This window comes from Botrytis byssoidea (assembly GCF_014898295.1).
Source record: "Botrytis byssoidea strain MUCL 94 chromosome Unknown BBYS_013, whole genome shotgun sequence".
NCBI classification, from domain to species: Eukaryota; Fungi; Ascomycota; class Leotiomycetes; order Helotiales; family Sclerotiniaceae; genus Botrytis; species Botrytis byssoidea.
This window is the reverse complement of record NW_024065854.1, coordinates 235,011-260,500: the sequence shown is the minus strand read 5'-3', so window position 1 is coordinate 260,500 and position 25,490 is coordinate 235,011. Positions and strand designations below refer to the sequence as shown.

Genomic DNA, 25,490 nt, shown 5'->3' with positions numbered 1-25,490 from the left:
GTCACGTTGCGTTTTCATCTGTAACGCAGCGACGCAAGATTTCTTCCTCCTTTTCATTGGCAATTCTGGTTCATCTGGTTCATATCCAAGTAATCTTTTAGCGCGTTCGCCAACATGAGACTTTCTCAAGCCTTAATGGTCGGCCGGCCAAAAAATCAGCCTGACAGGACTCACGGTACTTGATGATAGGATTTTACATTGACCCCCAAAAGAGACCCAAGGAAAACTAAAAAGAACTCAAATCACATTTCTTTACTCGACTTGCTTAGCTGGGACCATTCTGCCGCATTGTTCAAACCTTGTCACCAAAGTCACCAGAAATGTCATTCATTCACCCAAGCCGGGAACGCGCATAAAATCATCTTTTGGCGCACAGCACAATAAAAAAAAAACGGGGGTGAGATGATCCGGATGGATTACACGAAAGAGACAAGACCAATATGTAGGTAGGTATGTGCCAATTCGTCGGCACGATTTGATGACTTGCTGACTTTCCCACTCTTACAAGATTATCGGGGCATATCTTCCCCTCTTTCCCCCCTGAACTTTGTCGCCCGTACATAGTCCCCAGTCCATCCATCGACTGCGTCTGTATGAAACAAAGGTCCGAAGGGATCATTAACAAGGATGATCGTACAGGAATAAATTGTCAGGATCATCAAGGTCCGTCCGGCGTACCAGGATTAATTGAACTCGACTCTTTCTTCACACCTGCTAGTGAAAATGGTGGCCTTAAACAATTCGATAGAAGTCGACACAAAGTGGGAGTATTCAGGATAAGATGCAGTATGTGAAGGAATATAGATAGCTTCCAAAAATATCACGTTCCTTAGAATGTCACAAAAATTTGGTAATTCTTCGGTGGCACAAGAGGCACAGAACTTTAAAAAGAGTCTGGAATCTACAATGAGATTGGACCAAGTTCAAAACCAATTGAATTGGTCAGGCAGAGTTGACCCGCTTGAAGCGTTAACATGGACATCATTTTAGGTTACGTTGCCGAGCGTGCGTCTATACGAAGTAACTTTCATTTGCTTGAAGCGCTGAATAGATCCCGGGTGAGAAGGTCTCAGAAACGGCCACACTAAAGTCGATCACAGATAGCGTGCATCAATATCATGTCGTACCTTGTTCCATGGCTTCATTTCTTCAACAAGAAGGTCGAGAAAGGTGGTCGCGGCAACCAAAATATACTTTCCCATGCCAGGTGTTCGACAAAAAGAGTCTTAAGGTTACTTCTACTCCTTATTAAATGCTGGATCCATGGTCTTGTTTCCGACTCTAATCATGAATCAAGAAGAAATCACGCCTCGTACCAAGGAATCCAAGGAAATCAAGGAAAGCCTTATCACTGCCGGTAGATACCGATCACATACTACTGTAACCTCTTCATTGTTGGCTTTCCAACGTTGCTCGCTCAATCTGGAGTAAAACTTTCGCCAAATTGAGAAAGGACACATCATTGTCAAATTATTGCTTCGTATTGACTAACGAATATTTACTTTGGCCCGCATGATTTCAGATATCACTATACACCAAACACAATCAAATGAGTATTAGACGCGAACTCGACGAGATTATCAATTTGTGCAACTTTCGATTTTGATGATACATACCCGACCGTAAAGTACATCAACTGGGGTTCACCGCTGTTATCCACCCGCTCGAAATTGAGCTGTTACATCAATTTGTGCCGCAGCAATGGCCAGCAGCAATCATCTCTCCGATCCGACCAAGTGCAAGCAAGATGTGGCGAGACAAGGTAAATAACCATACGTACGATCGTTACTCATCTGTTGATCGCTGCGATGGTATCGGTGTACGATTAATTGTTGTCCGATGATATACGAAAGAGTGATTTCGAGGCGACCAACGACGTGGCGGGGTTCATACCTCCTACGAAATCCTCTTGCATATTCTGGTCCACATCTTACATCTCTACTCTATATAGAGCTAGGATGGCTGAAATTTTTTAATCTTGGGAGGGCGTGTCCTCGTGATTCACCTGAATGCGCTTCCCCGGTTGCTGCAGGTGCATACATCCAAGGCTTCAAGCGACCGGTGCCGCATTGTTTTGTTGCAACCGGACGCACGTTACAATCCTTTAGCCGCCAAGGATGGATAGGAGATTTTCCAATCGTACTACTCGTACTACTAGACCAAATCGATTGCGTAAGTACCCACTTATATAAATCACTACTAATATCTATTATACCTCCATGCATTCCGAACTTGATTATCGTCTTTCATCCTTTGAATGGTCTCTATTGGCCGGTGATGAAGGGAAATAGGAAAGAGAAATGCCAGACATTGAATTCGAAAGTATCATTGGATACTAAGACCACATCTAGTAGCATCAGAAAGCTGTGTCACCGGAGCACTTGGATGAGATGATCCACTTGCGTCTGCTAGACGGTGCTTGCCACTCTCTTTTGCCGTCCAGCGTATGTTTCATTGCTGTGAACAGTGGAGTCCTGAACCGAGGTAGTACCAACTCGATGTGGAAACACTGTTCCTATTGGTCAAAATTAGACGAATAAGATCATCCGCTTGGGGGGCTAATTGAGTCGACGGTGTGCAGTGTATCATTTGGCGCGGAGAATGCGTATCCTACTGAATAAGAGCCTGGATCCTTGGCTATATAACTTTCATTTTATCACAACGCATTCTTCTCGCCTCCTTTCTATCCGTCTGACCTGCCATTGATACATGTCCCATCATCCATGAATTGAAATACCAATTAATTGTATTTTTTGGCCTTCAACTTTATTCGGTTGCCTAAATGCGCAAGATGGACGCGATGCGGGCGTTGTAGGCTTTTGCAAGCAAGCTGCAACAGGCCTGCATGTAAGAAATTAGTGTCCTAAAAACGACGGAACTTGCGAAGGCGCAAGGGCGGATGGGACAGGAAAACCTTATCAAAGCACGGGCGTCGAGGCAAGAATTATCACTTGATGGACTAATAAGCCTCATGATCCATGGTGCTGTGAAAATGTGAAAGTATACTCGAGTAAGCAAGCAAGCAAGTGTCCCGACCGCGGGATCCGGGATAATATTCGATGAGATATTGGGAATGGGGTTTGGGATGAGAAGGATACCTAGGTAGGTGTAGTAGTACATGTGATGTGACTTTAAAGTTTACATTTTTAATTTGCTATTGGAAAGTATGATTTATTCCAACACCATTTAATCCATCATCGATCGAAAATAAAAGATACAAAGGGAAAAGCTTCTCTACGAATGAGTTCAAAATTGAAAATTCGAGTCATGTGTAATTTTAAGATTAGCGCTGAAAGGCCTGTCTAAGCGCCCGTTTTTTCTTGTTCATGTTTTAGGAATGACTTCTAAGCGCTGGGGACATTTGATTGTCTACTCTCAGCATATTGGTTAATTTGTATTGCACACGTTTGATACTTGCTGCAATAATTGCATTATTATACTTACGGCGTTGATTATGCCAATGAAAGGTAAGACCGTTGTATAGTTTGTACATCGGACTTCATACTTTATCGTCCAATCCTTCTTGTCACACATTTGCGTCCTTTCCCCTCATTCCTTCGTTCCTTCCGGGGAGAAACTTTGACCATCCTGCGAATACGCTTGATTTGGCGTTTGGAGTTGAGGGGCAGAGTGTGCAGGTATTCTGTATCGTGAAAGATGGTAGGTACTCTCTAAGACGGGCGTACTTGAATAGATGTAAGTCTTACAGAGACATACACATGTATTTATGAAAATCAGTCAGACCAGTGTCTCAGCATTAACATTATACCCTCTCGATATCTAAACCTCCAATCATTTGTTCATAAATCTCATCACTGTCTCGCAAGTTCCCGTACTCGATTATCTTCTCTTTGCCTTTCTTCAGGTATTCATATTTACCTATTTGCCGCAATAATGAACAATATCACCGTATGAAGGTATCTAAACCAGTTTATCCGCTCTAGGCACTGGAAATTGTGGGAAATCTATTTCTCTTGTTTCTGTGGAGTATTTCTAAGCATCTTATTTTTGGAAAAGGCTAGATCGTTCTACTTGTTCATTGCTTTTTTGGACGTTTTGATCTTTCTCAGATGCATGAGTCGAACGAGAGATTCAATTGGTTAGCGCTTCTTCTTTCTTTCAATAGACTTATCATTCTAGGATACGCAAGCGTCTATGTCGCGGTCATTCAACATGTCTTCCGCATTTTAGCTTCGACATCATTCGCAAACCCTCGATAGATCTTTCGGAGATTAAGATTGGGAATTGGGATTAGACTTATCCCTACCCATTATGCGTTGAGGATTATTGGAATCATTGTATGCAGCCGTCCCAAAGGAAGAGAGATCCTCCTCCATCCAGCAATAATCCATGTACATTCCAGGCCGAACACTGAAAAGGTCGAAAAAGGAAACGTACGGCGGTAGACCCATACCTCGCAGATCATCATAAACGAGAATGGGAATTCGAACATCATATTTAGCATTAAGGATTACGATCCTAGTCAGACAGGCAGAGATAAGTGCCGAGATCTGAGGTGTTATTTGCGGGCGCGAGTAGACAGGGGAGAGAGGGAAGGAGATTTTATGCAGGTGTGTGGCGTGGCGTCTATGTATTGACATCTGCATATATTGGATCTTCGCATATGGAGTATTTATAATTAACTGGATGGTTATACATACATATTATGCTAGCTATTCATCTATTTCATATTTGTAGCACGCACACGCAAGTCACGAATCCCCAAATCCGGAGACCAAGATGTCATATGTTTTCTTGATAAGCTTCTGATAAAGCTTGATTTACTCTATCCACTTCCATGGTCATTTATTCCGTATGGTCTGCGAATAGAATCTCATTGAACGGACGGTACGAGAAATTTACAATTGGGGCACTCGCTCAGGGATCGCGGTGGAGTCAAGTGACGTGACAGGTGATGTTGCGCAGGGATGGGAGAAATGTATAGAGAGAGTATATGTGGATGAGTGGCACAGTAGATGCCAAGAACGAAGGTCGCGGGGATAAGAATAAGAATCAGGATGGGATGTGCGGGTGTGGCACAGGAGGGGTGGGAAATCGTGTTTTCGGATATATCGGTGGGTATGCTTGGATGGGTGATGAGTAGATCGTAACAGATTCGACCTCATTTCTATGTTATTGAGAGATAAAGGTGTTATATGGTCTTGGTTAGATATCTACTAATTGCTGGGAATGGCATGATGCTTGAATGAATGCAATATTGATCCGTCAACAAGCATATCATTCATTACATGACATTCGGACGCGCATGGTATGTCCTAAGTCCGAAACAAAATTCCGAGGCCAGGGCACTGGGAACAAGAAATGGAAATGGACCGCCCTTTAATCGCGGCGATGATGTATGGATACGATAGCGATGACAGAGGGCATAGGACATCTCAGATAGTAGATAAAAGTACACAAGCGTGTCCGTCTCGATGTGGAAAGACTCCATAATGACTAATTCCAGATGAGATAGCATAGCAAGTACTCCAGCCACCCGATGATCTTTCATGATCCCTATCTATCAGCGTTTCTATAAATCAGAATTCAATGTTCTCTTTAATTCCACTAAATCTTCCAAATTCCTAAATCCAATAAGAAACCAAACCCACATATCCCTCAACCTGACCCCTAAAATCCAAACCCTCTCCCGACAAACCCGTTACTGACCCCTCACACGTTCTCGGAACCGCCGATACCACCCATACCCTCGGAACAATATCAACGTCAAGCAAACAAACATATGATATCCATTTACCGCATACGGGTGCCTTGCACCAGCGCAGCGGCCACAAAACGTGGCAAAGAAGCCAAGAAGCGTGTTGGTAATCGCCGTCTAAGTGTTGGTAATTTACCGTTCCTTCCTACATCCGATCTGCTTGCTTGTGCCATACCACCGCACCCGTATATCCGAGATGCTTCGATGAAAACGGTTGACAGAGCGGATTGATCAGCTTTGGAACGTTGGTGCATGCGTGCCGTGCTCGCGGGTTCGTGCAGTCATCGAATCGAGCGTCATATACATACATGCATACTTATTCTAATTGATATATTCCTCCCCCGCGTCAAGTTCTTCCGCAAGCGGCAGAGCCATCGTAATGGTACCGCTGCTTCGCAATCATTTCTTTCTTGGTTGTGTGGATGCATGGATGTATGGATGCATTGATGTTACGACTGTTACTTACTAACAGGTCAACTAACTGTTGATTTATTAATAACATGCACATGCACACCCTGTAACTCAACGTTGTCGGAGTAGCAAATACTAAATTACAAAGGTTCAATGGAATGCTGTATACGAGTTGGAGGGCGCTATCGAGATTCCGCGGTTGCCTGTCGTGTTTAGGTATTATTTAAATGAGGGCTGTGAGATTGAATGACGATCGACGAATCAGGGATGAGAACCGAGTTCTCGGGTTCTAACGGTTGGATGTTGGATGTTGGACATGGATGAGTCATGATTCATGATGCTGCGGAGTTCGGTGACCGCGAGGGGATTAGTCTCGTGGGTGAAACGTGGAGAGGGGTGATTTTGGTTTGGTTTGGTTTCGTTTCGCGCGGATAGGCCGGGGGAGGGAAGGGGGGTTGATGGGGAATTGAGAGTGGTTGCTTGTGTGTGTATGTATATATCGGCAGTTCCGAGTGAGAGATTGTTAATGTGAGGTTAGATGGTGGTGGGCGGCTTAGCTTCTAGGTCGAGGCTTTCGTGTGTTATGTATGTTATGTTTTAGAGGGTGATTTGTTCGTTGTTTGGAATTACGTCGGATTTTAGGTGTGGGATCGTTGACTTGAAAGGACTACGGGTTTATGATTTGATTAGCTGGAGTTTGGGCGGTTTGTTGTCAAAAAGGTGTAGCGCTTTCGAAAATCGAAATGTCGTTTTTTTGATAAATATTGGGTTACTCTTTATATTGGCAGCTGGATGACTATGCCATGCAGTTAGCAGATCATGTCCCTTCTTCTACCTTCTCGTCTACCCATCCATCCATCCCAAAAACCTAATACGCATTGCCCAAACCCGCAAGCATTTCTTCTCTTCCCTCTATCCACCATTCCATCAAAATCAACTCTCGTGACATAGCTACCATAAATAACCCCTCATTCCAGCTCTCCGGTTCTGGAATCCTACCCATCCATATATAGCTTTGATCAAGAACTGTGCTACCAACTATCTACGCGCCGGATGAAAGCGCTGCGATGAACTTGGTAGCCAATCTATGTTTCTATCATTGTACCTATTTTCCTGTTCCACTTATTTAATTTATACCAATAGCTAGCTTACCACGTTGAAGATTGGGAAACTGATGGTACATTTATGGAAGTGCGTTGGAGAGTTTTCTAGTTTTTAATATTCGTTACATTTCATTCTCACTCACTTCAGAAATATTAGACGAGATTTTCATGTCTGATATCGATCATTAATGAGTAAGTGATCAATAGAGATGTTCTAGAACTTAACTTACCACCATTGCCTAAAAGTATATGGTGGTGCTTGGCAGCGCGTAGCGAAGTGGTCAGCGAGCTTGGAAGGGTGATATGTCACGAGATGATGATATCATGGTGGTGGGACGGGCTAGCATTGGTGCGTTTGGAACCTGTTTTGAGGATTAAGGGGGGGGCTATACAGATATAAGTGCAGGGTTACCGTGAAGTGATTTTATAAGGGTGCCAGATGATGTGGAGAGGAGGGTTTCGGTAGTGGGCGTTCCCCCCTTTTAACGAGGTTTCGTTTCGAGGGTGCGGAATTGTGTCTGAATCAGGATCTGTGGAGATTCAAAGGATAAATAACATAGTTTCATCATAATTCTATTGTGATGCAATTTCTTTGGTTGTCATCAACTGTCGCTGTCACTTTCGTATCCAAGTCTATACTTTTGTTATCGTTAAATTATCATTGGAGATATCCAAATATTCCTCTGATTCTTTTTTATTTCTTCTATGTACTCGTTACTCCTCTTGAACGGGATAAGCTAGCGCCCTCTATTGTAGTTTGAGTATTGTTCCCTCTAGCTTTGTTTGTTTTCCTTACTCAATGTCTAGATTAGGAACCGTATCTTTAGAAGGGGTGTATAAGGCTTTGTTTCGGGTGTGGAAACTTACGTTGAGAAGCTGATGAGAATCCTCTACATTGGTAAATGATTCACTGACTCTCTCATGTGTTTGGTGTTTAAGCTTACTTGACTTGAGATTCACTACTGAATTTTGAATTAGCACTTAGGTATGTGCTCAAATTTCTGCGGATGTGTTACTAAGGCTAATAAGTGGCTAGAAAGAACTCCCAAAACAGTTATGAATTGGCATCCCTTGAAGATATCAAGATTATTGGACCCTTGGATTGACGTCTATCAGCTTTCAATTGCTGTATCATATATTTTCGATATCTCGTCGAATTCCGTAAGATATTATATTTTGCCAATTACTAACTATTTTATCATCCAATTAACACTTTCCATCCGGTTCTGTCTCCCGAACTGTCAGTTTCACAATTCAGTGCCACTATTGTCGTGTATTGCGGATTCACCTCATTCTCTCTTCGTGTTTCTGACAATGTAGCTTCACAAATAGCAATATCTTCTCACTTCTGATCACATGAAATCGCATAGACACTTAAACTTTACCCCTTTCCTCTCAATTCCCAATGTTCTTTCTGAAAAGAGGCAAAATTCAGAACGGTAGTTGTTTTACCTCATAAAACTATTACTGCCTTTATTCTCAGACTTGCTGGCTATTCTTCTCTGTAGATGTAGGCTTTGGTCACTTTAAGTATACTTATTAGATGGCCAGTCAAGTGAGGAGCGATCAAGTAAGTATGAAGTGAACGACAAGCGAGGCTTTTTACAGTCAGTACAGAAATGGCACTAGAGGATAAATTGGATCTCTATATAAAGTATCAGAGCAAGATGCTCGCCCTACTTCGAGCCTGCAACATACACAGATCGAAGGAGACGAAGCAACATGGCCTTCAACGCGTCTAGGTTTGAGCCTTTGCTTTCACCTTGCATTGAATTCTTCTGATAACACAATAAGTGCGTAACGTGGCAATCTTATGCTGTTTGCGTTTACAAATTGGTTTGGGCAATACAATATACAATCTTTTGGTGGTATTCGTTGCCATTTGGTTATTTGTTTTTGATTCATGTTGCTGTTATCTTTCCCTCGTCTTATCCTTCATTATAGACTTTGTGTTATCACCCCAACATTATTTATCTAGATTATCAACAAGTACTACTTTCTTCCCCCCTCCATTGACCAACCCTATAATACAATTGTACTCGTTTCTTTTCCCTTGCTTCATATATAGGAGATCTAGCGCATAGCCCACTGGTACAGTACTACTCACTGTAGGCCATCAATGTTCCCCAAACTTTTGTGAGGAAATGTGACTGTTCAGCGTTGGTTTATAAACAGTCGAAATTGAATGATCTCAATTGCATTTTCAAAATAGAGAGCGGGGTAAAAGAGATGATTAATGGAAAGTATATGGGCTTGGTGCTCGATGCGAATTTTGAGTTGTGATATACTTGCATCCTGTTGAAGATAGAAATTATAGAGGCAAATCATGCAATTTAATTGCAACTCATCAATCGTACTCATTTTCGCTCCCAGGAGTGGTCATCGTCATTGAAAATCGAAGTTCTGACATAAATAAACCATTCCAGAAATTTGATGTTCCGCTTCCTAAAGCCGGAGACAAGAGGAAAAGACGATGATGTTGAGCAACTTCCCAAGGCTTGACGCTTGTATCGTTTTTCACTTGCTCTTTCATTGCCCATTGAAACGAGTAATTCCACCGATCTACCACCAAACTTCTGCTCAAATTGGAGAGCACCGACAACAAGAATCTGCGTTGAACACTCCATCCGATAGTATGAACACCGACCCATATTAGCAATGCTTTGTGCGCGAAGTGGTGTAGTACTCAGTGATATAACCGTCCTAAGTCCTTCAATACTCATCACCGAAGCTACAGATCCGCCTAATAGGATACATGCTGCTTACAGTACGGAGCATTGTCGGAACTCTCAGAAATTTTTTCAACTTCTATGAGATAAGGATGTGAGGATAGGAAGACTACTTGTTGAAGCTTCCAACGCTGTTGTCGTACTAGTGATGAATGTGGATGAAAATCTATTGGCGTAAACGAAAACTTTCGGTAAGGTGAAATTGCAGTGACAAAACCAGGGTTTTTCGCATGGTTTTATAACGTTGTCATTAGTATTAGTATGACAAATGGAAAATGTATCGTGATAGCTCAGTCCACAGGTCTTTGTAATTGTAGAATCGGCATGTTCTCTATGGGAGGCATAAGCTTGTCGTACGCGCCCTGGGATGTGTTTGCAGATTCATGTGATGGATAGTTCAAACCAGTACCGAGACACCCCCCATAATATCGATCATTGGAGTTTATGTGCCGTGATTTAAGTTGCATTGTGATGCGCTACCTCCACTTAAAGACAAATTGTAAGGACCCTCTTCTTGATTTGTTGTATCCATTTGAAAGTCTACCTGTCTGAGCAGGACTACGAAGAAACTCGAGGTTCTTCGTCGATACAAGCACTGAATTCAGCTTTAGAACCGGACATGGTAGTCCATAACTTCCCGAATATGTGTCTAAGATCCTGCGGGTGCAGTAGCGAGTAACTCCGTACCCGTCACCGATGGCATGATAGTGGTCTCAGCAGGTGAGAGAGTAGAATCAATGGTGGTGGTGTTTGAACTGGCTGCGACTTCACTGCTTATATGTGAGCAATAGCCTCGAAATTTTGGGATCTTCTAGAACAGATATGTAGCTAGCTACCTTTGATGTTTGTGGTTTCCTTTTGATGCACTAACTCCGACTGCAATTCCAATGACCACGCACACTACCATAAGAAAAACGCTAGCAACCATTACCACCGTCTTTCTTAGAACTCCAAAGATCCTTTTGCCTTCGATTTGAATAGGTCTAGATTTGTCGTAAACTTCTAGCCCCGCTCCATTATATGGGGCTTGGTTTCTAGTCGAATATGCCACCTATTTACGCACGACTGATTAGCATTTAGTTCTTCAAACTCAGATCTTAACTACGTACTGCAGTGAATTGCGCTTCATCGGCTTCTAAATTTGTCCATGGTTGCGTCATTTTGAGCAATCTTGTTACCCACAATGTTGAAGTTTGGAGCCGGAAAGTACTCAATCCTTAAGGTCAAGAATTATATAACATAAATCAAGATACAATTGATTTAGGAACTATCTGACGCGGATGAAGAACAACAAACTGATTAAATGTTAAAGATTGTGATAAGACAACTTTATGTGCCGCAGCCCCAAAATGCCAAGTCTCTCCTGGGGTAGTACTAAAGGATCCGATGCGTCTCGGCTATTCATCTGATTGGTGAAAACTGTCATATAATTTCTTAGACGACCAATGAGGACGATTCCTTGGAGTAATGTAAGCCAAGATCTAAACATCCTTTTTCGATGGAGACCCAATTGTATTTTCCAATCATCTATCTTTAACAGGATGATTGTGCGGTAAAAAGCAATACCAAGAAAAAACACAAGACTTTGGATTGAACAATTATTGCCTGTCTGGTTTTGTTCAATCTACAAGTTAGCAATTCATCTTATATTGTATTTGATCTAGATACCATGAAAGTCTCCCATGATATATCGGATAAAGTTCGTGAGTAAACTCGACGTCACAAGAGGTATCGACAGCCCCTGTCAAAACTTACCGGGATTTTAAGCTACAGGATCGTCTAATTTACCCCAGATTTAGGCTCGCTTTTCATTCCGCTCTCAATCTTAGCAATCCTTCCTTGCGATTTATCCAAGGCATTTGTTAACTTAACTACTTCGGGAGAAAAGCCTGATTGATTAGTTTAGAATCGCTGTAGTTGTGTCTTGTTCACCTCTTGATTAACAAATCTATTGTGCCCTGAAGGAATATCGCACAAACATCAAAATTGTATATACGATGAAATGGTGCAAATTAAATGATCTATAAGATGAGATAGGTCAGACCCAGGATATTGTAGGATGAAAGGAATGAAAATTGCCACCTTCGGATTATTCCAAAATCACCGATCCCAATGGTATTCGTCATGCCTTCATACCGCAGATATTCATCTACTATTGATATGAGAGAAGTTTTTACGAGGAACCTTGGTCATGTTTTGTGGAGGCGTTCACAAGATCTCTTCCGTGAGAGCATCAAATCTAACGTCGAACTCTTTCAAAAACGAGCCAAGAGGGTTGCCTGCTGTTCTCGAGGAAAGACTAGATCGACCACGCATTTTGGTGAAGTAGTCACTACTCAGTGATGTAAACCATCTCATTCACTTCTTGCCATCTATATCTAGGCAAAGGCTGCGCTTAAGGAATCCCTCATTCCAAGTCTCATGCCCTGTGAACTGTTCTTGCAAACTCCCGCTAAAAAAAATAAAGTGCTCAGTCGAATCAACTGGCCGTATGCGAACTCATCATGTGGATGGCCTTGCCGGGTTTGAGGCAGAGGAAGAGAGAAATAAGGTATCTAATCGGCGCAAAAAAAGAAAATTGAGACAGTGCATACCAGCAGATCATATCAGAATGAAATTTTAGTCCAATGGGGATTATCAGATCAAAGCAATGTTATGCATCATACATATCAATCTCGTGCAACTCCCATAGCAGATCTAGTATTGAACTGATTTAATCATAGATAGCTCGATCTACACTGGCCTCAAGAAATTTCTTCTTCTTTTCGATCCACATTGATCAATAAAGCAACTTTTCAATGTAAACTATTTAGCAAGCAGCATGCAGACAACAGCTGAAAGTCTCGACAGCAGACAGAGAGCAACAAGATACTTGGTTGTGTAAAGAAGTATGACATCTCAGCGTCAAGCTTTATTTGAACGCAATTGATTTGTGTTCTGTCGAAGTCGATATATTGTACATGAAATAAATAGAAGTGTCTATCAGATTAGGAGGAACATGGAGAAGAGCAGGCTTGTGCATTGGTACCAAGATTTGTAACTTTATATCATCTCAAGATTGGTCGAGGTGAGATAGGAGACGAGAGTGTGAGACGAAAAAAAGATACGACGAAAGATAGATTGGATTTGTCTCGGAAGATTTGAAAAAACTAAATTCCCATGAGCGAGTGATTCGTGAACTTCTCGCCCAAAGCCACCTCATAGTCTTTCATTACATACCTATGTCATGCAAAGGTTTTTAACACTGTTCACAACTTTGCCTACCAGAAAAATTGTCGAGAGCACAACCTTTATAAGCTCAAAATCTCATGTACTAGGGAATAATACGACCTTAACCGAGGTTCGCGTTATCGTGGAGGGTCGAGTATTCACTCGCAGAAGTGGTTGTTAATCCGATGACTTGCTTTTTCTTAACTTCATGAGGGGTAGTGAGCGAAAATGAGGGGTATATATTGGTACCTACTATCACAGCCTTTAAATTCACCAAGTAGTTGCATTCACCCCCCCCCCCCCGGGCCTACTCTATCAGATCCCAAAATTATTTTCTTCACTTGAAGACATAGATATAGCCTTAGGTACCCGCAGATGCTCGAAAAAGGTTCAAAAGTCTTACTATTATGGTCAGATGGCATATTATTTCGGCGAAATAGAGTATCCTGAGTCAAGTAAATTGGCGATCACTTGAGTTAAAATATGCATTAGCAATTACGATATACTTGCCACCTCTTGGACCAGAGAGCATCAAAAAAAAACTTTGACAGATCTTGGAGCACAATCTGGCTTTTTTCGTTGGAAAGAATAGGTAATTGGCAAGAAACGAAAGTGGCAGTAAGAAAATAGAAGGAGAAAGATCGACTACTGGTGGTACGGATTGAAAATTTTACGGGATGAGATGAGAAAAGTGTTGTTTGCTGTGGCTCTAAATGGAATGAGAGCTTGATCACACAACCTTTGAATGATCAATATCAAATAAAAGACAACCAAACTCCCCATCAGACAGGTAACTTTCAGACGGTAGATATCTAAAACACCTCAGCACTACCACGACCTATCACTATCGACGAAAATAAGTTCTGCGCGTGCAAACCCTAAGTTGGCGACTGCGAATGATAGAATAAAACGCCTGGGCAGGTCCACTAGAAATTTTCTTTAGCAATGTACTGCTTTCAACTCATTGATTGTCTAGGTGTTTATATGATCCTTTCAAACCGAGGTCTTGGTACTACAAGCTACAAGCTATCTGTAGATGACTATGGTTCTGAATGCCGATGTTCAGGTTAAGGGTGAAAGAAAGAGGAGAAGTGGGTAAGAATCATTGTTTTGCTAAGATGCATGCAATGAGTCTATTCACTTGAATATCTACTGATATAGTACCACAACTTACTATCTAGATTCTTATTCCCTCCTGACCTGCGAAAAGGGCTATCTAATTCACTTGCCCATGTTTTTCCCCTTTCTCCACCCCCAATTCAATGCTAATTAACAATTTCCCATCTATAAATATTTAGGTAAACTCACTTCCTTCCCATCATCTTATCTTCAAAGGCATTACTCAACGCACCGAAGAACCGAGCAGGATGTTGCACTCAAATCTCAAGAAATGTGATTCTGCTCGATAGATTAGCTGTATGATTTCCTCGCATAGACAATAAAAAAAAGTAAGGAGTGCCGAGAATATGAGAAAGGCGACGATTAAATTCTAATTGACAATAAAAACAGAAGAAGATACCAACAAATGGAATAGAATTGAAACAAAGTGACAACAAACCTTTGAGTGAAAACGTCAAGCCGACAACGAATAAGACTCCGAACCTGGTTGCTGCTCCTAGAGCCCTGATCAACTCCATCATCGTCAAGCTAATCATTTTGAATTCTGCGATCCATCTCTCGCTTTCTTGTCTCTTGTTCTACTTATTGAAAAGTTTCTGAAGTGCAATTCTCGCATGTACCATCAAGCTGGAATACATTCTATGTCCTATGTACTGTTCAATTCCTGGCGAATCCGGGAGCTTATATACATGACAATCTTGATTTTCATGATACGGGCTAACATTCTCGCTTTGCTTATTCAAGACAAAAACAGCTTGTAATCCATTCATTCGCTCATGTGACCTTCCATTTCCAGGGACTCTCTTGATTTTTTTTTAGCCTTCTTTGACCCATCCACTACTAGTATCGTCTAATTCACATTGAACCCCCTCCCTTCTCCCCCTCCCCTCTCCTCTCATTTCCTATTCTCATACTAATCCCCAGCTCCAATTCCTCCTCTCCCCATAGATAAGCCCGCATTAAAATCCCCAATTGGTCTGTATCCATTTCTCATGCCGGCAATCGACTACATGCAAAATCCTGATTCCAGGCTCACCCCCAGAAACACGAACTACAATCTACCTATCTATCCCCATCAATATTTACCGCTAGTACAATACCGCGGAAATAGAAAATGTGCTATTACGATCACCATTCAAAAAACAATAACAAAACGAAAAGAAAATAATAATACAATGAAGATCTAACAATAAAACAGCAATGGAAAACTCTCAAATAACTATGAACGCAAATACTGATACCTTTTTAATCTCCCACATTCCCACTTTTTACCTATCTCCAGATCTCTACACCACAGGGCAATCCTGATGATAGCTTCACTGGCTTGTTTTCTCGAGAACCTATCATCAAGAAAGCAAGAACTGTTCTCTCCATTTATAGATCCCCATTCATCTGGACTCGAGTTTCCAAGACAACTATCAAGTATCCACCAAGTCTATGCAATACTTCGCAGCTTATTCTTCTCCTCTTCGTCGATCCTCCCGCGTAAGATGAGAGTATGTAGGAAGAGTATATAAATATCCTCGATCTTCTTTTTCCATATCATATTCATAGAATCACAAAACAATCGAGATAATCCCCACACATCGCTACCATCTCCCACAAATCTATTTTTTAATTCCTTGGAGTGACTCGCGCTGAAATGTAGAAGACAACAGAGAAAACAAAGATCAGGATAAGGGAAGGAAGTATGCAGCATCTTTGCTATCGAGTTTTCCACTTGCATACACCCTCTAACTCGATCTCTCCCATCTATCCATCCACCTCTCTGTTCTTATCTCACCTCTCCAGAATATTAAATGGCTATACATACATCTAGGGCTATTGTCATCCTCCATTACGCCTCATAAAACACACCGACTCACAGAAGATGAAATACCATCCCACGAACATACACACAATATACATACTCACCAACACAGTATACTTCCGCACCACTCAACCATAGCAAAGCCCTTCTGAATTTCCGTAGCAGTGCTCAAAATAAAGTAGATATCTTCTCAGGAATCTGATAACTGTTGCTCAAAAACAATACATTGTAATCTCACGGCGCAGAGCCAAAAGCTGATATGACGTACCAAATAGACCAAAAGATCATAAAAACTCGAAAAGTCACGAAACCAGATCTCAACCCAAAAAAAATGAGAACACAAAGCCCTATCCCCGTCTCATACTTCCAATCTATCCCTAATCTCCCCCAATCTCCCCCAATCTCCCCAGATCTTTCCCTCCTCCCTCCTCCCTCCCCCCCCCATATAGAAACTCCTCTCAAATTCCTCTCTCCACATCCTCTTAAATCCAATTCCTCCAACTCCCCCTCCTTTAAAATCTCCACCCCAACCTCCAATCCATCCCTCCAATCCATCGCTCCAAGTCCCAGGTCTCAAGTCCCAATCAACCTCAAGCTCAACCCTCCTTACTCATCTCAATAAACACCTCTTTTTCAATCTAGGATTCGAACTTCGAACTTCAAATTGTAAAGAGTATTTAGATAGTATTTAGATATAATCTTACATTCTCTGGATGATACATTCCATATATCATATAAGCAAAGAGTTGGTATTAAATTTTTAATGAGGGAAGAGCGAGTTTGTGTGGAGAGTTTGTATCAGACTTTACATCAGACTTTATATGGCCGTGTCGACTCTAAACTTTGAGCGCATGAAACAGAGAAACACGAGAAAAACAATACAAATATGAACATGAACATGAATATGCATATAAATACACAAACAAACCAAAAAAACCAACCCAACTAGCGAGAAGTAGACTTATTGATTTTCACAAATGAAGAGCAAAGAGGTGTATATATACATATATATCCCGAATCCTTCTTAAACCACTCAAAAACACAAAGACCCGTCCGTCCATTTCCATTTCCATTTCTATATTTCATTCAGTCCATAAGAATTTGTTTCTTTAGATGCATGTTAGATTTCAAATATACATCTCTTATTGCCATTCAAGAGAAACAATCTCATCTAATCTAACTCCCAAACACCTCACCACGAAACACAAAGCAGCAACTAAGCAAAATATGATATCATCAAAAACGCAAAATCCAAAGCAGCAAAGTAGCAAAGTGTGATTTTGTAGATAGGAAACATTCCAGATCTATCAAAAATTACACATCCATCCACGTCCACATCCAGCACACCAATAAAATAAATATACAAATATCCATATCTTAATATCTCTCAACAGATCTTGACATCCATCTCTCAGAATTATTGCATCATCTCTCCCCAAGATCCCTCTGAGAAACCTCCATAATCCACTCATCAACCATTAGAGATAAAACAAAACAAAATGACCCAAATCCAAAATAATCAAAGATACGAATCCCGATATTGTATCATATCATATCATATCATACCCCAAAAAGAAAAGCATACATTCGCTTTACCAAGAATACCTAACTGTATATCCAAAAATGAGATATGTGCCGTATTTTATCAAATTACTATTTGTTAATTTATTATTTATATGTTTACTCACTGGTGCACTAATGAGTTTTTACTCTAATTCTACTTCTTCATTTTGATTGACAAGGAGATATAGATATTAGATCGGATTTTAAGTATTAGTTGATTTATCTATGTATCTATACATTTGTATATTTGTGTATACGAAAACTATACATTCGAGATTTGGAGCATGATCGGGTGGTTATATTATGCATGGAATGAGTGGTTGATATCTAATACTGATGTCTGATGCAATGGAAGGATTTTTGGGGTTGAGTTTGGGGTTATGGGTGAGGATGGGGATGAGGACGGGAGACGAGGGGAGACGAATGATGAAATCAAATAACTGTATACCTGTACTATTGGGTATATGATGGATTTTGGTAATACTAGTAATGAATATCCGATGTCGCATGAGTTTCAGTGACAGCTATTTTCTACGTATGTTTTCACCGTTGAAGAAACATGGAAAATCTAACCAACCTTAGGAAGAATATGATAAATAGCAGTAAAGGAAAAGTGTGACAAAAGCATGAATCGCTGTTTCTAGAGGTGGGGTGAGAAGGGGAAAGAAGAAAAAGTTACTCATAGTATCCGGCATCAACTACCCCGAGTCAAGTTCGGCAATGAGATTTCTAGCTATGAAGTAATTCCCATCCCAATCCCCATCTCCATCATCATTACACAGCGATCTACACTGATTCATTCTCAACATTCCGCAACCCGATTATCGGGAGGAATTCGTTATCTATGATTCAACATACGCAAGAGTAAAGAGCAAGCATTACAAACTAGAAAGTGGCAATCCCGATATCTAAAGACGACTACAACCTCGATGTTAGTGTACGGTTTATTCCATGAAGATCGACTTGTCATTCTCGAACTTTCAACGTTCAACACCTACATCATAGAAAGAAAAGCCGGCATGGCATAATTGATCAACATCAAAACCAACACCAACACCGTTACTCCCCAAACTTCTGACGTACGCCCTCCCCACAAAGAGGTGCGAAGGAAGAAAAAAAAATTCTTTCTTCCTGGAATGATTCTTCCAGTTTCCGAAGAAGATATGCACTGTCATGCAGCCTTGCAGTAGGGCTTACACTAGGGCACTGCTAGCCAGCATCCGGATATCCACAATTACCCTCATCAAGTTCCATAAGGCCGACACTTAACTGTTTGGCATTCGGTGAGCAGATTCCCAGTTTTTGGGGCCCCTTCGGTTGAGGAAAATCTGCAATTCTAGACCGAGTAGTTCATGTGCCATGTGGCTATTGGGCTAAGTGTCGAAACGTACCCCACCACGCGAGCCGTTTCAATCGCACAATCGATAATCTAATCGATAACCTAATTGATAAGCTACTAGTGGTTACCCGACAGGACAATGTACGGAGCAAAGTAAATACTAAACAGGCGCTACGCACTACGTGGACAGCTTGTGTGTATGCGGAAAACAAAGCTTGGATCCGAATGGTGTGCGATATTCTCGGGTCTAGGTTACTTTCCTCTAAACTCCATCATCCTGTACTATGTGACAGAGAATTCTTGGAAAGTTCGGAAACTTCCGCGTTCGCAGAGAGAGAGAGTCCAAACAATTCTTAACTCTGCAGCAAAGGAACCCGAGCATCTTCCACATTTGTGCAAGGTAACCTCAAAGTTGTGTTGGTTGCATCTATCTTCAAGTATACATTACGTATAATCCAATCCTAGGACTACCTAGGTAACAGACACATACTTGACTTCTCATTCCAGTCCCGAGCCATGAATTTCGTAATGCTCCTATAGATATTTTGGGAAATTGCTCGTAAAGGATGAAAGAGGTTTCGATATCACAAAAAGCTTGAAATCCAAAGTGGAAGAATAGGCGGGAAACAGAGGTGGCGGAGCTAAGCTTTCAAGGATGGAAAGGATGAATTGGGTCTTTTTGGTTCTGCACAGAGAGGATTTTCTCGTACCTAACATTAGCAACGGATATTATTCGGGTCTGTGCGAGCTTTGCATTGTATCACATGATTCGTATGGAGAAATTTTTGAGATCGTATTGGATTGTTTGATGGAGAATTCTGAGGCACGGTCGAGATTAATGGGATTGACGTTGTGACTGCGATCTGACCATGGATGACAAATTGTAAATGGAGTTTACTTGTGCTTGTGGTGCTGTTGTGGTCGATATGTGAGTCTCGTCTCATTTTCCCACGTGATATTACCATTGGTTGTTTGTCATGAAGTTTCTTTCCCGCGCGGTCTCGACCATTCGACCACTGATGAAACCAATCGGTGTCAGTAGCAGCACGAGCGGTGTTACTTACCGTTTTGCTGAAAGACGGGAGAGTAGTTGATGTATAGCCGGGCAGTCTTGTTGCATATTCCGGGGCAATCATTGACCAGTCGATTGATAGAGTAGAATGCTTGACATGGATTGATCTGACCTGACGGACTCCGTAGGTAGGTCTTCGGATATTCACATGTTCCAAGTTCTGGGCATCGTGAATAGTATTGCTTTCGTGAGCCATGGTAGAGCATGACAGAGCATGACAAGAAACACACAAGCCGTCAATTTCATTCATGTTTCTCAGCGTCGTATTTGGGAAATCAGACCAGATCAGATGAGAAAAGGAGCTTGCGATTGAGCCTTGACAAGAGAGAAATGTTTCAAAAGGCTTATCTTAAAATCGAGTTATAATGTTCATCCATTAAAGGCTTTGAAGGAAGATAATCCCACGCAGAGGACCATTCGCAATTAAAGTAAGGTTTTACCATCCAGAAATAAAGTTATGGCTGTGTTCATCCCAATCTACTGTGATGATTATGCAAGGTACCCGATCTGAGATTGTTTTTATTCTCGTTGGATGATACGAGGAGTAAGAATACTACTGACCCATTGATTGCTTGATTGAAAGATGACGATAGCTTCAATATGAATCAAATTGTCAATCATGACGATAATCCGAGAAATGAAATTGAAGAGAAACAAGTCATCTCCCGCGAGTTTTGCACCCCTGATGCGGTTTTTATCGATAATGAAAATGTTGATAACACGGACACATGTGAAATGGGGGGGAAGGGAACTTATTAGGGAAGGGTAGTTGGGTGGCTTCACAACACTTTGATAGGGCTTTGAACTTTTGGGGGAAGTCATCTTCACATACTGTCAAACCCCTCTCGGGAGATTCAGGAATTTGATGAAGTTTGAAAGAAGAAGATGGTGTTATGGATCGGATGAATTGGATGCATCGGATGGTTTGTATGAACTGGATGAATTGACTCAATGGGATGAATTGAATGAATGAATGAATGATGAATTAGCAATTGACAATTGACAATTAGCAACACATCACATCCCATCCCATCACTCATTGCATTACCAACCACTTTACGATTCATACGGAGTACTAATGAGAAAGTTCTCGATTCGTTCCTTGATACTCTTCCGCTCTATCGGGGATGCAGATGTAGATGCAGATGCAGGTGTGAAAAGTCTGATGGATGGAAGGATTTGTAACTCTGCATAATTAGTTTGCATGCGTGGATTCTTCTTTTCGTAAACTGTATCTACTACGTACTACGTCTGCATAAAAAGATTGATTGATTGACTGACTCCAAGTTCGTTCGTTAAATCTGGAGTCGTCGTGAGTCGTGACAACTCAGCTCATGGAAACGCGTTGCTGGCGTGTGTTAGCTTGAACCCGCCATGCTATGCGATAGGTAAAAAGTTCTCTTTGCTTTTTCATCATGCAGGGGAGATCACACCTGGAACATCATACATACATTTACATCCCACTAAGGTACTCAGGATTCCAGGTAGAGGCTGACAACGATATCTGATTGGATGGCACTGATGAAACGGGATATTTCGTACCTGGCTAAGCTTTTTCACCACTAAATCTCTGGGTAATGTTGATATCCTATTGGAGTAAAATTTGGACGGCTGTATCACTAACGGACCGCTCCCTCTGTACAGAGTCCAGACAGGACAGAACAGAGTAGGGGATTTTTCAGGGGCAATTGCCTAATCAATAAAAGTTGTACCTGGCTGACTCTTGTACATCGTACGCTGTCTCTACCTGGTACAGACTGATTGATTGACTGACGGACTGACTGACTGAGCCTTGGGAAAAAAAAAAGCTGGGTCAAATGCATTCATTCATTTTCTTCTCGTGGTAAGTGGAGTCAAAATGGAAAATGGAGTCAAAATGGAAAAGAATGAAATCATCATGGGAATCAGTATCTCGGGAATTTCCTGGTGTTAGAAATTGAGCGAATAATCTAAAACATGACAGAAAAAGAAATTGCCATTTTTATATCGTGCTATGTGAGGAATATGCTGAGCCTCCCTCGAGCCTCCCTCGAGCCTCCCTCCATCTCAGTACACTCCTAAGGGTTGTCAGGTAACCAGGGAGGGCATTGCATGGCGAGACACTTTGAAGCTTGTCAATGGTGATGGATGACCTTCATGCCAATAGTGTGTAGGGCCGCTCATGGAAACCAACACAATGCCGATGATATGAACCAGTCTCCAGTCTCGAGCCGGTCTCCAGTCTTCAGTCTGTCTATCTGCCTGCCAGTTCTGTCAGACTCCCGCGGAAGCGATTGAACTGGAATGAGTTAAACTGTGGCCTAGGTGTTAGTAGGTATTCCTAGATCAGATCCATACGTAGTTGAAAGAGAAGCAAGGAAAAAAAAAAAGGTAAAGAATTGGAATAAAACATTGACATTTAATTGGTTCATAATCCTTGAGAAGATGAGCTAGAGAAACAAAATGATACCCATACAATCCAGTTTGACCATATCGTAGCTGGCACGCCTCTCAGTCCCAGTCGTCTCTCAGTCCCAGTCGTCTCTCAGTCCCAGTCGTCTCTCAGTCCCAGTCGTCTCTCAGTCTCTCAGTCTCCCATACTTCATACATGATACATCCCCGACCACACTGCCCAAGTTAAGAGATCCACTTATAATTGGTCAATCGCGGCTTATATCCTTGCTACTCCACTTTTTGCCCTTCCTTCCCTCGTGTTTTCCTCTGAATCATGATCATTAACCCAATGTGGTAAGACGGCCCTTAGCATAATTTACACAACTCTAGACTTCTTCCTAATGAATAGTGAATATTATTCATCATCGGCACATCTCTTCTCTCTCTCTCTCTCTCTTTTCATACATAATACATCACATACCACACTCACTTCCTCTCATTCTTTTTTCAAAGATCTCAATATCCAGAATCTGATTAGTATCTGTCAATCCTTCAGAATACTACATTACACTCCTTCTTCCCTTTTCTAAAAACAACAGCCAGCCTGTTCAACTCTCACTGCAAGTCAGCCTGAAGCCTTCTTAAAGAATTCATATCCCTCGACAACCACATCATTGTCAAACAAACATCTTCTCACTTCCACATTCTTTACTTCAGCCCTACTCACCACCGAGAAATATCAGCTTTCTCACTCCTTCCTTTTAGACATCGATATCAAATCATTGAAATTGCAAGTCAATTTCACATTACACTCCCTCGAGGCTTCAGTTGAATTTCAAACTTGAGTTTTTGTTTCCAAGATTCAATCCAAAGATACCCATACCCAATAAACAATCTCTCACGAACAATAAAACAAGCAAATCACCGTCACAATGAAGTACACAACTGCTATCCTTTCTGGTCTCTTGGCCGCCACCGTCGTAGCTCAACCACACGCCCGTCATCAACATGCCGCCAGACACGAAAAGCGCGATGTTGAATGGGTTACAGAAGTCGAAATGGTCACCGAGACTGTCGATTATACTACCACCGTCTGGGTTTCTTCTGGTGAAACAGCTGCTGCAACCAGCAGCGCGGCTCCATCTGTTACTCCTACCACTTTGGCAACCAAGCCCAAGTCATCTGCCGCTTCCTCCACTTCTATTCCAAAGTCTACTGCCGCAGCCAGTAGCTCTGAAGGTGCTGTTCTCAACCAACAACCAAGTTCCTCATATGTCGCACCATATGTCGCACCATCTTCTTCCTCCATCGTTTCCGTCGCTGCTCCATCCACCACCTCGTCCACCACCTCCGAAATTGTGGTCCCAACTACCTCCTCTATCTCCATCGCACCAGTTCCAACCACCTCCAGTGTCGCTCCAGTCGTGGTCCCAACCACCTCTAGTGTTGCGCCAGTTGTCGTCCCATCCTCAACCAGCATCGCACCAGTTGTATCTTCAGTCTCAAGCATTGTTGCCCCAGTCGTCTCCTCAGTCTCAAGCATTGTTGCTCCAGTCTATGTTGCATCCTCAACCAGCGCGGCTGCCCAAGCATCAAGCTCTCCTGCATCAGGCTCTTCCTCTGGATCCAGCTCTGGAGTCTGCCCCCCCGGCTCTCCTTGCTCTGGAGATATCACTTTCTACGAAGCCGGTCTCGGAGCTTGCGGAATCACTACTGATGGATCCAGCTTTGCAGGTGTTGCTCTTCCAGTTGGTCTCATGGGTTCCCTCTCAAACAGCAACCCATACTGTGGAAAGACAATCACTATCAAGTGTACCTCTACTGGCAAGACTACCCAAGCAACCGTCATCGATAAGTGCATGGGATGTGAGGGTAACTCCATCGATCTCACCAACTTCGCCTTCGATCAACTTGCTGAAGAAGCTGTCGGCCGCACTCAAGCCACTTGGTACTTCAACGAATAAATCACCCAATCCCTACATTCTCGACTTTCACAACTTTGATACTTTGGCTCCTCCAAATATTCAAAATTAAGTCAAGAACTCAATTCTTATTCTCCTGGATATAACTATCGCCAGTTTGATACACCAGGAAGAGTAGACCTCTTTCTCATCTATGGCTTTTGCATCATGGCTTCTTTTTGAAAAAGATAGTCGACGAATTTCTTTGGGATTTCACATCATTGGGGTGTTTTTTATTCGTGGTTGTTGGTTTGGTTCACTTTGATTTTTGGAGAATTTTACGAGAGTTTTAGGGAATACATCTTTGCATGGGATGGTTATGAACATGGTCAAATCATCGCATAACTTGTTTGGCTTGGCGTTTTTTAACCCCGCCATGAGACTTTACTTTCATACGGTCTTTGGGAGGGAAAAGGAGCACATGCATTTCGCGATACCATAACCATATTATGCACTGGAAAATATAAAAGCTTGAGGCAAAGGAAGGTGGGGTGGATGTTTCATATCGAAAAGCAAAACTTGAAAAAAGCAACATGAAAATGGAGATATATTCAGAGACAAACAAAATGAAACCCCTTTCGGAAAGGAAATAGCTTCTTGTACATACATATTACTTTACGATAGACTTAGTGTTTTGATTTAACACGAAATTTGCTATGATTTTTCATACACACATATCGCTTTATTGGGCTTTGAATTACTTGTGATTTGGTGATTTGGTGACTTGTGACTGACTGACTGATTGACTGACGGGCTGCTGATCGCAATTTCGATTATGCGGATGAGGGTCTGTGATATTGGATGATGGATGGTATATTTATCCCACCTCATCCATCCCATCCATCCAAGTAGGAAGGTAGGTAGGTATTATTCAAGACTTTTTCCGCACATCGTGTTCTTTCTGTCTGTACCTTCTTCCTTTGCGGGTTGCTGGTTGACTGACTTGGAAGTGTGGGAGAGGATAAGGGAGAGGGTGAGGGAGATGGTTGGGAGATGGATGTTGAGTATAGATCTTCCATCTTGATCCCCATCTACTCTTAGTTTCGAAGTTCTCACCACTCCATACTCCATACTCCATACT

At 41.9% G+C, this 25,490-nt stretch overlaps 4 protein-coding genes across 4 annotated transcripts; 2 read left to right on the top strand and 2 right to left on the bottom strand.

Moving 5' to 3' along the window:
• Nucleotides 1–5,743: 5,743 nt before the first annotated feature.
• Nucleotides 5,744–5,950, top strand: EAE97_006872 (uncharacterized protein; the record flags this gene model as incomplete). The annotated part of the gene is made up of 1 exon (XM_038877385.1): nt 5,744–5,950. The coding sequence occupies one exon, from the start codon at nt 5,744–5,746 to the stop codon at nt 5,948–5,950; it is 207 nt and encodes a 68-aa protein (XP_038731575.1).
• A 4,661-nt stretch (nt 5,951–10,611) lies between these two features.
• On the bottom strand, nt 10,612–11,122 carry EAE97_006871 (uncharacterized protein; the record flags this gene model as incomplete). The annotated part of the gene is made up of 3 exons (XM_038877384.1): nt 10,612–10,732; nt 10,799–11,013; nt 11,072–11,122. 3 exons carry the CDS (start codon nt 11,120–11,122, stop codon nt 10,612–10,614), a joined length of 387 nt encoding a protein of 128 aa, XP_038731574.1.
• An 8,597-nt stretch (nt 11,123–19,719) lies between these two features.
• On the bottom strand, nt 19,720–20,271 carry EAE97_006870 (uncharacterized protein; the record flags this gene model as incomplete). The annotated part of the gene is made up of 1 exon (XM_038877383.1): nt 19,720–20,271. One exon carries the CDS (start codon nt 20,269–20,271, stop codon nt 19,720–19,722), a length of 552 nt encoding a protein of 183 aa, XP_038731573.1.
• A 3,109-nt stretch (nt 20,272–23,380) lies between these two features.
• On the top strand, nt 23,381–24,412 carry EAE97_006869 (uncharacterized protein; the record flags this gene model as incomplete). The annotated part of the gene is made up of 1 exon (XM_038877382.1): nt 23,381–24,412. One exon carries the CDS (start codon nt 23,381–23,383, stop codon nt 24,410–24,412), a length of 1,032 nt encoding a protein of 343 aa, XP_038731572.1.
• Between the last annotated feature and the right edge of the window lie 1,078 nt (nt 24,413–25,490).